The sequence below is a fragment of the Osmerus eperlanus genome, chromosome 12, assembly GCF_963692335.1.
Source record: "Osmerus eperlanus chromosome 12, fOsmEpe2.1, whole genome shotgun sequence".
Classification (NCBI taxonomy): domain Eukaryota; kingdom Metazoa; phylum Chordata; class Actinopteri; order Osmeriformes; family Osmeridae; genus Osmerus; species Osmerus eperlanus.
In genome coordinates, this window is record NC_085029.1 from 7,934,145 (window position 1) to 7,946,485 (window position 12,341).

Below are 12,341 nucleotides of genomic sequence, written 5' to 3' on the forward strand. Positions count from 1 at the left end.
TGTTGAAAAATGTGATCAGTCTTGTCACATAACTAAACGTTGGGTTATCAGCATTTTGAGTTCGTTTGAACCATGTGGTGTTTAATGGGTTTTCACAATTTTAGATATCAACCGCTCTTACTCAACCGCTCTTACTCAAGTAAAACTGTGCGAACGGTGATATTTTGCGGGGATACGCGGGGATATACATGTTGCTGTTGAAGGGTTTGGATTATGACAAGGCCGTAAGGGGGACACAACCCCCCCCAATATTCAAATCTGGTAAAAATGTCCCCCCCCCCCAATATATTGATATAAAAATATAAATGTGCCACGCTACGAAAGGCAACCACGCACGATGTCCGAAATTATCATAACAAATTTAATTCGTCCCCCCCCAATGTTGACTCCATGGCTACGGCCTTGGATTATGAGATTATGGAGAAATTTGACAGGATTTTCCAGGGTGATGTCATCGTGTGGGTGTAACGCATGCAGGAAGTGCAGGTGCATCATCAGCATCAACACAACAGTTGCGTGTGCAGGCAGACAACATTCACCTCTTTTCGGTTTTGTTTTTAGACAGCGGCATAGTGTTTCGCTCTTCCGTACACAGCGATGGCTTTGAATAAGAACAACTCTGAATCCGGAGGTGTCATCATCAACAACAGTGAAAGGTAGCTCATCACGATGTCGTTGTTGTTAGCTCTAGCTTTAAGGGATAGTCTACGGACTAGCCTCGCACTGTGGCCATCACACAGCAAGCTAGCGATGTGACGTTGGGACCAAACATAGCTAGCTAGCAAACTAGGCCATTTGAGTGTTATTGTACCCTTGGGTGGTGTTCTTTTACACTTATCCGTACAATTTGTCAAGTAGATGGGCTGTGCATGTCTTTTCAAAACTTGCTAGCTATGAAGCAATTTTACTTGATCGTAAAATTCCCATCATCACTTGATGACCGTTGACAACAACTGCCTTGGGACTGGACTAACGATGACTGTGTTAACAGCAGAGTAACACAGCCAGTTAAGACAGGTATTTTTCCACGTATTTTTTTGCTGTGGTAACGTTTAATTAGCCATCGACACAGTTCACGTAAATCAATCAAGCGTATAAGTAAGCAAACGCGGTGTCTCAAGCAGCAGGCTAGCTATGTTCTAGAATCCTTGTGATACTGCGTAGCTAGAGCCAAGGCCACCAATAAAACCAACCCATTCCCGAACATTCGTATGACAAAGTGATGTTGCTGTTATCTAGTTCAACGTTGTCCTGGTAAACCTATTAAGTATTGCAGGTAACCCCACCTGACTGACAGTGGCGTGTGACCTGTAATCCTATTATTGGCTACTATTGTAAGAGAGGTTTACTAACTGATGAACTGGAGAGTTGCATAATGACCATGATGTCATGGTTGCTATTTACTCACTGTTTATGAAACGTTAGCCTAATTAGGAGTAATACTCAACTGTGGCCAGTGACGGTATGCCAACACCCAAATAATTGTGTGTGTGTGTTTGTGCAAACCGCATGTGTGTGACCAGTGTTTTGATGAGCTTTGAGAATGTGGAGCTGGTCTTCTGTGAAGCAGACTCCCTCCCTGAAGCCTTCAGGAAGAACAAGAAGGGAAGCATATATCTGACTCCCTACAGGGTAAGACAGAGGCCAGACGCCCAGACACACACGCACACACACACACACAATGTCCCTGCAGCAATCTTCTTGCTTAGTGATGAAACGGGCCAATCTTAGCTCAGTGCAATCTTTTATCTTCAGATAACGAAGGCTGATTGACAGTTAAAGTGTGTGCTGCTGGACATGTTGACAGTGGAGTGTGTGTGAGGATGTTGACAAGTTCTATGTTGACAGTTGGAGTGTGTGTGAGGATGTTGACAAGTTCTATGTTGACAGTTGGAGTGTGTGTGAGGATGTTGACAAGTTCTATGTTGACAGTTGGAGTGTGTGTGAGGATGTTGACAGTTGGTGTGTGTGTGTGTGGGGGGGGATGTTGACAGAGTGTGTGTGAGGATGTTGACAGTTGGAGTGTGTGTGTGTGTGTGTCTCTCCTCAGGTGATCTTCCTGACCAAGGGTCGCGACGCTCTACAGTCCTTCATGATGCCCTTCTACCTGATGAAGGGATGTGAGGTCAAACAGCCAGTACTGGGGGCCAACTACATCAAAGGCATCATCAGCGCCGAGCCCGGAGGTGTGTGATTGCATGTCTGAGGCGTGTATGCAGTTCAACATAAAAATGCCGTACCAGGAGCCTGTTTCCACTCATCCTCAACATGTGTTTTCCTGTCTGTCTGTCCCTCTGTCCCTCCCTCCATCCCTCTGTCCCTCCCTCCCTCCATCCCTCTGTCCCTCCATCCCTCTGTCCCTCCCTCCATCCCTCTGTCCCTCTGTCCCTCCCTCCATCCCTCTGTCCCTCCCTCCCTCTGTCCCTCCATCCCTCTGTCCCTCCCTCCCTCCATCCACCTCTCCCTCCCTCCATCCCAGGAGGCTGGGAGGGCTCTTCCTCCTTCAAGCTGGTCTTTGCGGCGGGAGGCGCCATCGAGTTTGGACAGTACATGCTCCAGGTCGCAGCGCAAGGTACACAGACAGCCCCACCCCCGTCAACAAACACATCACCTAGGCAGTTTTCTATAGGCTGTATGTGTATTTACAGCTATATATTCATTATACATGAATGCAGTTTTCATAGTCACAGGTTTACAAAATATATATGAGATGTACACACTCATTTCACAAATGAAGCAAAATCGGAAAACGCGCGTGGAAGATGAATAATCAGACAGATCCGATCGAACTGAACAGCTGAAACGGGGCGCTTTGTTCCAGTGAGCCGACTATCTCTGTGTCATTCTCGAACCTTTTCAGCCTCCAGAGGGCAGCCAGTGGCTGGGGGCTTCGGGGGATGCCCCTACATGGCTAACGGGGCCTACGCCTACCCCCCTCCCCCTACCAACGGGATTTACCCAGCTGGGCCTCCCCCGGGGTACTCCTACCCCAACCCCCCTCCTGCAGGTAAGTCAGCCCCACAGGGACAGGGCCTCCGTCGTTTTCACTGCAGGGCGGGAGACAAAGAGAGACAGAGCGGGAGAGAGAGGGAGTGTAGACTGGAGATAGTTGATACATACTGAGGTCAAACTGATTGATTTTACAAGTGGGTTTGTTATGACAGTATCAGTATCTGCTGTTTGTTTGGATTCTCTGTCCACCTTTGTCATAAAAGCCACACCAGCACACTCAGGGGAATGGGTGGAGCTCAGTGGTGGAGCTATTGGCTGCACTCCCCCCACACACACACACACGCTGTACAATGCTTCAGATGACAGTGAACACATGAAGGGATGGTGACTGTTCCGTGTTCCGCAGGTGCATTCTACCCCAGCCCCCCAGCGTTTGAAGGCCCCGCTGCCTACATGCCCCCTCCCCCCTACTCTGCCCCCCTGGGACAGCAGGCCCCCCTGCAGCCAGACCTGCCCTCCACACCCGCAGGTGAGCCCCCTCCCCCCAGCACACAACCATATGGTCTTAATGGTGAGATGACGTAGTATTTATTAATTAATGCTCATCTTCCTCCTACTCCTTCTCCTCTGTTTCTGTCTCCCCCCTCCCATTCCCCCTCCGTTTCCTCTCTCCCCCTCCCTCTCCTCCTATTCTCCATCTCTCCCGCCCTTCTCCACCTCCCCCCAGCTGAGGCCAAAGCAGCAGAGGCAGCAGCCAGTGCTAGCTGTGCCACGCTTCCCCCAACCCATGTCTACCTACCACAGGTAGGCCTTTTTCCTACGCGTCACCATGGTTACGGTCAGGGGCGTGGTTAGACCCTTTTTACTGGGGCACGTGCCCCAGTTTTTTTCTGCAGTGCCCCAGTAAAATCTAGAGTTTGAGTTTTAACAATTTACTTTATTAGGCAGTGCATTCATTTAGATAGATAATCCCGGAAAAAAAATTCACGCAGTATCCCAATCAACGCTTGTAAAAGTGTTTAACCGAAAACACAAACCGATGCACGCAGAATTCCATGTCAGCACGCTCTTCTGAGCTTGCCAAATAGCCACAGCAGTCCAGGTGTCGGACTCGGCACACAAGTCAGAATTGAGGTAGGCTAAGAAAACATTACAAATCTAAAGACAGTTTCTAAATGATAGGCCTACCGATCATCTTAATTTGACTAAAACTTAAAAACAATATTACATGAAGCTCAAAAAACAGTAATTGCGCTCAAATTAATGCGAACAAATGTGTGCGTTTGCATTAACTATTGATGTCCTTGCCAAAGCTGATATCAGACCTGCGTCTCTGAACTGTTGTATAGTGGGCTTAAGCAAGGGGAGTTTCTATAGCCTAGTAGTGCATTGTGCGCAGCAAGCTTGAAAGAAAAAAAGGGATAAACAGGGGTCTGTGCCTCAGTAGAGTTTTATGTCTAACAACGCCTCTGGTTACGATTTGTTTTATATATCAGGAACACAGGACAGGGATAGTCAGCAACCTGGCCAATGAGAAAAGAGCAGGGTACATGACAGCCAATAGATGCTTCTCAGGAAGTAGCAGAGAAGCAATGGTAGATGGGGTTCAGCAAGAACGATGCATGCTTTCACCATTTAGTCAGCCCAGTGCACATGGGGACTCTAACCATACCTCTGAAACAGAATCAAAGGGGCCTTGTATTTCCCTGGATGTAACTTGTATTTTCCTGGATGTAACTTGTATTTCCCTGGATGTAACTTGTATTTCCCTGGATGTAACTTGTATTTCCCTGGTTGTAACTTGTATTTCCCTGGATGTAACTTGTATTTCCCTGGATGTAACTTGTATTTCCCTGGATGTAACTTGTATTTCCCTGGATGTAACTTGTATTTCCCTGGATGTAACTTGTATTTCCCTGGATGTAATGTTTAATATTGAACTCCTCCATTTTCCAGGACAAGCCCCCTCCCTACTCTCCTCCGGAGGACAAGAAGACCCAGTAGTGTTGCAGTTTCACAAACCCCCCACCCCTCCTCCCCCATTGCTGGGAGCCCATCCTACAATCCCTCCTTCCCTTTGTTGTCTTCTCGCCTGGGTGATGGTAGACCTGCTCATTATGTCTCTTTTGTCGTCTCCCATACCTTCCTGCCTCTCCCCATCCTCGTCCTCATCTTCTCATCGTCATTCTCTCCTTGCCCTCTCCTCATCCTCTCCCCATCCTCGTCCTCATCGTCATCCTCTCCTTGCCCTCATCCTATCCTCGTCCTTCTTTTTACACTCCTTCTCTCCTCCTCCTACATATTCCTCCTGATGGTTCTTGCTGTCCTCAGCCACGCTCCACCCCCTCCCCTCAGCTACAATACAGACAAACCTGACGCCAACTGAAACACACAGCATTTCCGTGTCTCTCAGACTGGATGACGTGAATGTCGTTTGAGCCAAAGTTGTCAGGTTTTGAGAATGTTCGAGGTTGGGAATGTGATTCAGTCGATAATCCAGATACTAACGACTTGGCTAAAACTGACCGATTGCTGCCCTAGGCGTCAGATGCAAAGTCAATGTAGATATGGAAGAAAAAAAGAAAAGAAAGAAAAAACATTAAAAAAAAAATAGAAAGCTTAACATTTATTTCATATGACTGCTGATCTATTGAACTGGACAGAATGAAGTAATTACTTTGCTACTCTTTCCAGGTCGAGCTAAATGCAGTGTTTCATTTTTCTAATTTATGTCTTGAGTGTACATGCTTTTGGTCATTCATCTTCAAAGTGAGAAAGAGAATAGCTGTGTGTAGGCAGACTAGATCTCCTGGGAAAACAGGGTTCATCTCAACACGTGACTAACCTAACTACTACAAAGGGGGGGGGGGGGGGGGGGAGCTGATATTAGGTAGTAATGAACAATGCCAAAGCAGAATAGCCGGTATTGTGTCTGTCATGTCCAGCGGTGCATCCCTGATCCCAGATTAAAGCTCCCCTCTGGGGCATCCAGGCCAGGGGTGACGCCCTGCTTTTACCCGGGGATTATCGTGTGTGAGAGTATAGATCCAAGCGATGTCACATCCTGGCCTGCCACTGCCCTCTCCATGAACATTCAAGAACACGCGCACGCTGCGTTCCGGACTCCCTGGGAACAGTCTGGAACCTGGCTGGTAGTCACATGGAACGACAGCAGTGCTTCTATTTCTTTGTTCTTTACTGACACACGTTTGAGGTCAATCTCTCAAAATCTATTCGGAGCACCTTAGTAGTTGGGCCTCTCTCTGTACAGCCGTCTTTCTGTGTTTGTGGCACGAATCGGGTGGCTGATTCGTCGCACTTTCAGAACGCCATGCATCAGAACCCAGTTTGCTCTGTCATCGCTGTGTGTCTAATAATAGTTATACGTAATATATGGCTATTTATTTCACTCTCTCCCTTCTAAGTTATTTAGTATTTTATTATTATGAATGGTCAAATGTATTATTGAACTAACTAAAAGCATGGTATCAGTTGTGAACTTAACACAGTATGCATTGGATTTTATTAAACTGATCTTCTGTGATGTGAAGTGTTATGTTATTTATTAGTCTTAAATTACGGTATGTAATTCTATAATGATGGTGTCGTACCACGTACTAAATTGTATGGATACATTTATGGATAAGATACAATGGATACTGTAAAACTGAATAGGCTGTCCACCAGTAGGCCCTACTGTGATAATATTACAATCTTCATCCAAGGACATTTTGAGCCAATAGAAATGCAGGACGCAAATGATTTACACGTCAATACATTAGTACCATGTTGCAGGTTTTCAAAGTGCAAACTCTGGAAATGGATTATTGACAATAAGCATGGTATCACTTGTGAACTTAACAGTAGCCTATGCATGAAACTTTTATTCAAAGGACCTTGTTCTATGCGTTCACATGAGTTACAGTATGTATTAGTAAATCCCATCTGTATTTCCAGCACAGTGCAGATGTTCATGATCTTCAGTCCCAGTGCCAAGAAGGCTCTCAGTGAAAAGTCATCCGACTTTAAATGTGCTTATCCCTTCTCTCAGCTACAGTACTGCCGATCTGTGCTTCCGGAGAACCTGTGCAAATCAGTTTATCCCTGGGGATCGTCCGCTGTGCAGAGTTGTGTTTACCAGAACATTCCCGGTTCACAGCTGTTCTTGGTAATCACTTGTCAAGTCAATGTGTCTCAAAGAGGCCAGCACGAACATTAGTATCGAACTAATCTTCCACGCAGTCGTTATCGAGTGAAATCCCAAATGTACCTGAGCTACCGAGCTATATGACGCTATCGCTGCCTTGTAGGGTGCCACCGTCGCCGTCTGTGTCGGAGCTAAAGCACAAACTTTCGGGCATCCAGCAGGTTCACGAACTTTGCATTAGCATGTGTTTGGGAGCCGCAATACAATTACAACCTCCTGCGCATGATTATTTTTTGCTTGGCGGACTATACACGACTACTTCTGTGATTGGTTCAAATAAGTGTTCAATCGGCCGGTGTCCCAGCTACCCCACAAAGGTAACACGTCTCTGGGGACTAGATTGAAGAAGGATGACAATCTAACATCTGTACATGGGGTGGGACCCCATACTTATAACTTGCTTATTTTTCTATATGGGTTTCTGCGCCCACTAAAACCTCCACCCGACTGATCGGAAAAAACACAGAATGGCTTGAATGGCTTGAAGCAAGGCTGATCCAGCTAAGTAAAAGGTGACACCACCTATCAACCTACACCCTCCAGGTAAAACTATCCCGTTTCCTCCCTGGTTACAGTTCTGAGAAGACGATTGGTCGAGAAAGTGGTCACAAGGTCAGGTCCTAGAGAAAGGCAGGAAGTGTCTCTGTTTTTGCTGGCCAGGACAAGGCTTGGCCTCTTAGACACACTACACTGAAGCTACTCAGTATAGACCTAGAAGTTAACCCTACCCTCTGATACAGAGTCAGACCTAATTCATCCACTATCCCCAGAGAGTCTGAGGTTAGGAACAGAGGCAGGTGAAGGACACAGTAGGTAGGTGAATCTTCAGGGCGTCCTCTACTTCGATCAGCCGAAAAGTCCGTTCGCCATATCACTTCCTGTACAGTCGTCGAGTGAAGCTTTTGCCCTCAGTTCCCTTCCCCCTTGTGTCCCGTGGCGTGTGGGTGTTGTTGGTGGGCTAGGGGGAGCAGAGCGTGATGCTGACTCCCTCCCCTATCCAGCAGGCGGGGAACAGCTCCTGGGTGAAAGCGCAGTGGAAGGCGTGCAGCCTGGTCTGGCCGTCACCGTAGTAGGTGAGCGTGCCCGCCTCGTAGTCCAGCAGCATGCCCACGCGCTGGTGCTGCTGGGAGTGGCCGGCCACGGCCTCGCGCCGCCCGCCATGCCACGCGTTCAGCTGGCGCTCGTCCAGCTGCAGGCTCCAGGACAACTCGTTCATGCCCACCATAGACCGCTTGCCTTTCTCCTTGCGGGGGATTCCCTCGTAGGTCACCTGAGGAGGGGAGTGGGGAGGGGGGGAAAGAGGGAGGAGGTGGGGAGGGGAGAGGAGAGGAGAGGAAAGGGGAGAGACATCAGGTTTCTGTCCGTCCTGGTTGGTGATGTCACTGCCAGGGGTTACCACACTGTTTGTTCATAGATTTCCATCACTTTTAACCAAACTTCCTGGTTTCCATAAAATGTGTTTTTTATCAAATAACCAGATCTGTGAAGCCCTCTGACACTGCTTATAAAATGGACTATACAAAAAAATGTGATATGACAATTGGATTAAATGTACTGTACATCTGTGGAACTCTCTGGAACATTGCTTAAAGGGAAAAGACTAAATAAAAAGTGATTTGGTGCTTGGGTTGGACTCACCCCCAGGTAGGCCCAGGGCTTGGACACCTCCAGCTCCCAGTAGTGCTGGCCGTGGGTGAAGCCCTGGAAACACAGCACCTGCCAGGTGTGGTCGAAGCGCGCCTCGTGGGCGGGGACGGGACGCGGCCCCGACGTCAGGTGCTCCGCCCGGCGGTTCTCCTGGGACAGGAGCAGGTGAGCGTTGGCAGTGCGGGGGTCAAAGGTCAGGGAGCAGCGGTCTAGGAGAGAGGAGAGGATGAGGAGATTCACTGAATATGAAAGGATGGCGAAGGTTTCTTGGAGTCACAGTTCATTTGAGGAAATCAGTCAATTGAAATGTTTTTATGGTTGCGGTTTCCAGGTGACCCATGTGGGGTGAAGTTTGGTGAAGACAGAACGTACATGCGTTGAGGCCATGTTTCCCTCCTGGATAACAGGGGGCAGCAGGGCTTGGAACCACTGCCAGCACCGGACGCTTATCCTGGGGGGAACCTGAGGGAAGGAGGTTTCGGACAGAGAGGTAGAAAAGGGTTCAACAAGAGAAAGAGCGAGAGAAACAGAGAGAGAGAGAGAGACAGACAGAGAGAGAGAGAGAGAGAGGAGGGATGGGAGGTTTAAGACAGAAACAGAAAAGGATGCCCAACAAGAGAGAAAGAGATTACTTTCATACATCTGCATGTCGCTTTGGATGAAAGCGACTAAGACCAGCTCACCCTGCTTGTCCTGGCCCACTGCCGCGCACACGGCCTTCTCCAGATCTTCAGACACCAGCTTGGATATGCGCGACAGAACGTCCGTGACGCCGTTCAGCCTCTCCTGGAGGTTGCAGGTCACATCCACAGGAACGTCCTGCTGGCGAGGAACCTCCACCAGCCGAGAGTCCTGAACACAGACACAGGGTCAAAGGTCAAAAGACATCAGCTCTCTTTGGGATTGGTCGTTTCTAAGATATATATTGTTGGCATTTTGTTATGCTTTATAGCTTTTAAGGTAAGTGTTACGGTAAAGGCAGGAGAGAAGGGAAAACATGCGGCAAAGGGCCAAGGCCGGGTTCGAACCCAGGCCGCTGTGGTAAAGCTTCAGCCTAGATGGTACGCGCACCTCTCCGTTTGAATAATGCAGCTTTTATGAAAATTTGGGCCTGTCGTGTTTTTAACCCTTGTGTTATCTTCGGGTCATTCTGACCCATCGGTCATTGTGACCCACCGGTCATTGTGACCCACCGTCGTATTGCGACAACTTTACCGCATACAAAAACAAAGTGAAGCATTTTCTTTTAACCGCCGGGCTGTCTCAGACCCCCCACATCGCGAAGGTTAAAAGAAAATGCTTTTTATTTGTTTTTGTATTGGGTAAAGTTGTCGCAACACAACGATGGTTCATGTGACCCGAAGGCAGCACAAGGGTTAAGGTTTGGGTAATATCTTTGCTTGTTGCTACAAGCAGTTAGCAAAGCCCTCTTCCCATTCTCAAAGCCATTGGAGGTATGACTACACTATGATGATTATAGGGGGATAGCAAGTGTACTGTTGCTGGTAATGTTGTGGGGCGTTTGACAGCATATAAAGAACAGGATGGCTTAACCTCAGCCAGGTTCAAATCTCCACCGGTTTCTGTCTCTTTGGACAGAAATCTCTGTTCAATGGCTACATTATGATTATGATCTGGCTATGTGTTGGTAAGCAGCAGGGTGAGTTCTGAACCTGTATTAGCTGTGGGTCAGGGAGGTCACTCAGAGCTGCTATCTGGCCCTGTCTCTCCCTGAGCTCCTGGGCTCTCTCTCTCAGGGAGGCCAGCCTGGCCTCCGCCTGGCCCAGGGTCCTCTCCTTCTCCCGCTCCAGGAACCCCTCGGTGGAGTCCCGCTTTTCCTGCAGCACCTTCAGCAGCAGGCTGAACTTGGCTTCCACCCAGTGGGACGTCTGGTCCAGGGTCACCTTTACACCGGGGGCAGAGGAAGAGCGTTGGACCACCGTCAGAGCGGGAAGTCATGTCAACACAGCCATCAGTTTGGAATGAATCAGCCATCAGTTTGAAATGAATCAACTATCAGTTTGGAATGAATCAGCCATCAGTTTGGAATGAATCAACTATCATTTTGGAATGAATCAGCCATCAGTTTGGAATGAATCAGCCATCAGTTTGGAATGAATCAACTATTAGTTTGGAATGAATCAACTATCAGTTTGGAATGAATCAGCCATCAGTTTGGAATGACATTTTTAGTGAAAGCTCAAATCCATTGGGATGTCTCAATAAAATATATTTTAACTGGCTTTACTGTTATGTTACGACAGGAGGTATGACAGGGGAGGTAAGGTTGAGCAACAGGAAATGGCTTTGTTTCTACCTTGGCTTTTTCAATGTTCTCTGTCAGCTCGGCAATGCTCCTCTCGGTCTCCTCCATACGTTTCCCCATGTCCACACTCTTCCTTCTCAGAAGCCTCTGTGGAAGCACACAAACAGATGGATGGGTGGATGGAATGATGGATGGACGGATGGAATGATGGATGGGTAGACAGACAGACACAAGACAAATCCGGGATCGCCGTTGGAATGCAAGCCTACCTCTCGTTCCTCCCTCTCCACCTCTACCAGCACCTGGCTGTGGTTCTTGCACTCGTGGAGGGCACACTCGTAGCACACACACATGTTGTCCTGCTTGCAGAAGTACACCAGGGGCTTCCTGTGGCGCTCGCACAACACCGGGGGCGTGTCCCGGGCGCTTTCGCCCCTCGTCACCGCGGCCGACGGGTCCCTGCCGAGGGCGCAGGCGGCGCTTGCCTCGCCCAGGAGAGAGAGCGACACGTTGCGTTTGAGGACGGGCCGGGTGGCAAACTCCTCGAGGCAGACGGGGCACTGGGGTCCGATGTTGGAGCGGCTCTTGGCATCCCAGTGGGCCTTGATGCAGTCGTGACAGAAGGTGTGACCGCATGGGAGGGTGACAGGGACTCTGAACCAGTCCAAGCAGATGGCGCAGGATAAATTGTGGGACTCCATCCCTTTGAGATTAAGGGTGTAGGCTGGTGGCTACACACATTCACTTCTGGGGAAACCGTTGAACAGGAGACATGATGAGAGATATTTTCCAAGGGAAGAACATTTTGTAGACATAGGTGTGTTGATTGGTGAGTCTTCATCTTAAAGGAACTAATTAATATAGGTGTTCATCTTATAATATACATTCCACGTAATCATGCTAGCGCCACAGAAACTGGATCACGGCCTGGTATAATATGGGGTGATAATTTGACACATCAACACAACTACCCACTGTAGCTAAAGGCTAGCAATGTTAGGCTATCTTGTTACCTCGCTAGCTGACGTTAGCTTGCTAGATCAACCATGTAGATGTATATCAAGTCGAAACGTCAACACAGTTCTACAACATTAGGCGAATACAGTTTTAGCCTTTATTAACGTTTCTTTTTTCTGTACTCACCATAAATTGAGCGGTCTTCACCAGTTAGGTAAATTAATGTAGAGCATCTGATTATGAATAGTGTATCAGTTTTGTGGAGATGCCTCCCCAAGCTCCGGCGTAGGATGACGAAAAACGCTAAAATAT

General features: G+C 48.2%; 2 protein-coding genes across 2 annotated transcripts; one reads left to right on the forward strand and one right to left on the reverse strand.

The window, feature by feature from the left end:
• The first annotated feature begins 458 nt into the window (after positions 1–458).
• Positions 459–6,496, forward strand: wbp2 (WW domain binding protein 2). The gene is made up of 8 exons (XM_062475604.1): positions 459–656; positions 1,524–1,632; positions 2,051–2,186; positions 2,480–2,572; positions 2,861–3,007; positions 3,359–3,481; positions 3,680–3,756; positions 4,909–6,496. The coding sequence occupies exons 1-8, from the start codon at positions 598–600 to the stop codon at positions 4,954–4,956; spliced, it is 792 nt and encodes a 263-aa protein (XP_062331588.1). The 5' UTR covers positions 459–597; the 3' UTR covers positions 4,957–6,496.
• A 322-nt stretch (positions 6,497–6,818) lies between these two features.
• On the reverse strand, positions 6,819–12,336 carry trim65 (tripartite motif containing 65). Its single transcript, XM_062475599.1, has 8 exons — positions 12,216–12,336; positions 11,342–11,819; positions 11,124–11,219; positions 10,480–10,710; positions 9,490–9,658; positions 9,179–9,268; positions 8,798–9,015; positions 6,819–8,429 (listed from the first exon to the last, which is right to left on the reverse strand). The coding sequence occupies exons 2-8, from the start codon at positions 11,771–11,773 to the stop codon at positions 8,118–8,120; spliced, it is 1,548 nt and encodes a 515-aa protein (XP_062331583.1). The 5' UTR covers positions 11,774–11,819; positions 12,216–12,336; the 3' UTR covers positions 6,819–8,117.
• Positions 12,337–12,341: the final 5 nt, after the last annotated feature.

What these genes read in the sequence shown, in the direction of transcription:
- wbp2 (XM_062475604.1), top strand. Translation starts at nt 598, where the DNA reads ATGGCTTTGAATAAGAACAACTCTGAATCCGGAGGTGTCATCATCAAC. An exon ending in ATCATCAACAACAGTGAAAG is followed by an intron (nt 657 to 1,523) that starts GTAGCTCATCAC and finishes GTGTGTGACCAG; the next exon opens with TGTTTTGATGAGCTTTGAGA. An exon ending in GCTCCAGGTCGCAGCGCAAG is followed by an intron (nt 2,573 to 2,860) that starts GTACACAGACAG and finishes GAACCTTTTCAG; the next exon opens with CCTCCAGAGGGCAGCCAGTG.
- trim65 (XM_062475599.1), bottom strand. Translation starts at nt 11,773, where the DNA reads ATGGAGTCCCACAATTTATCCTGCGCCATCTGCTTGGACTGGTTCAGA. An exon ending in CTGACCCACAGCTAATACAG is followed by an intron (nt 9,659 to 10,479) that starts GTTCAGAACTCA and finishes GTCTGTGTTCAG; the next exon opens with GACTCTCGGCTGGTGGAGGT. An exon ending in AGTGGGCCAGGACAAGCAGG is followed by an intron (nt 9,269 to 9,489) that starts GTGAGCTGGTCT and finishes TCCTTCCCTCAG; the next exon opens with GTTCCCCCCAGGATAAGCGT.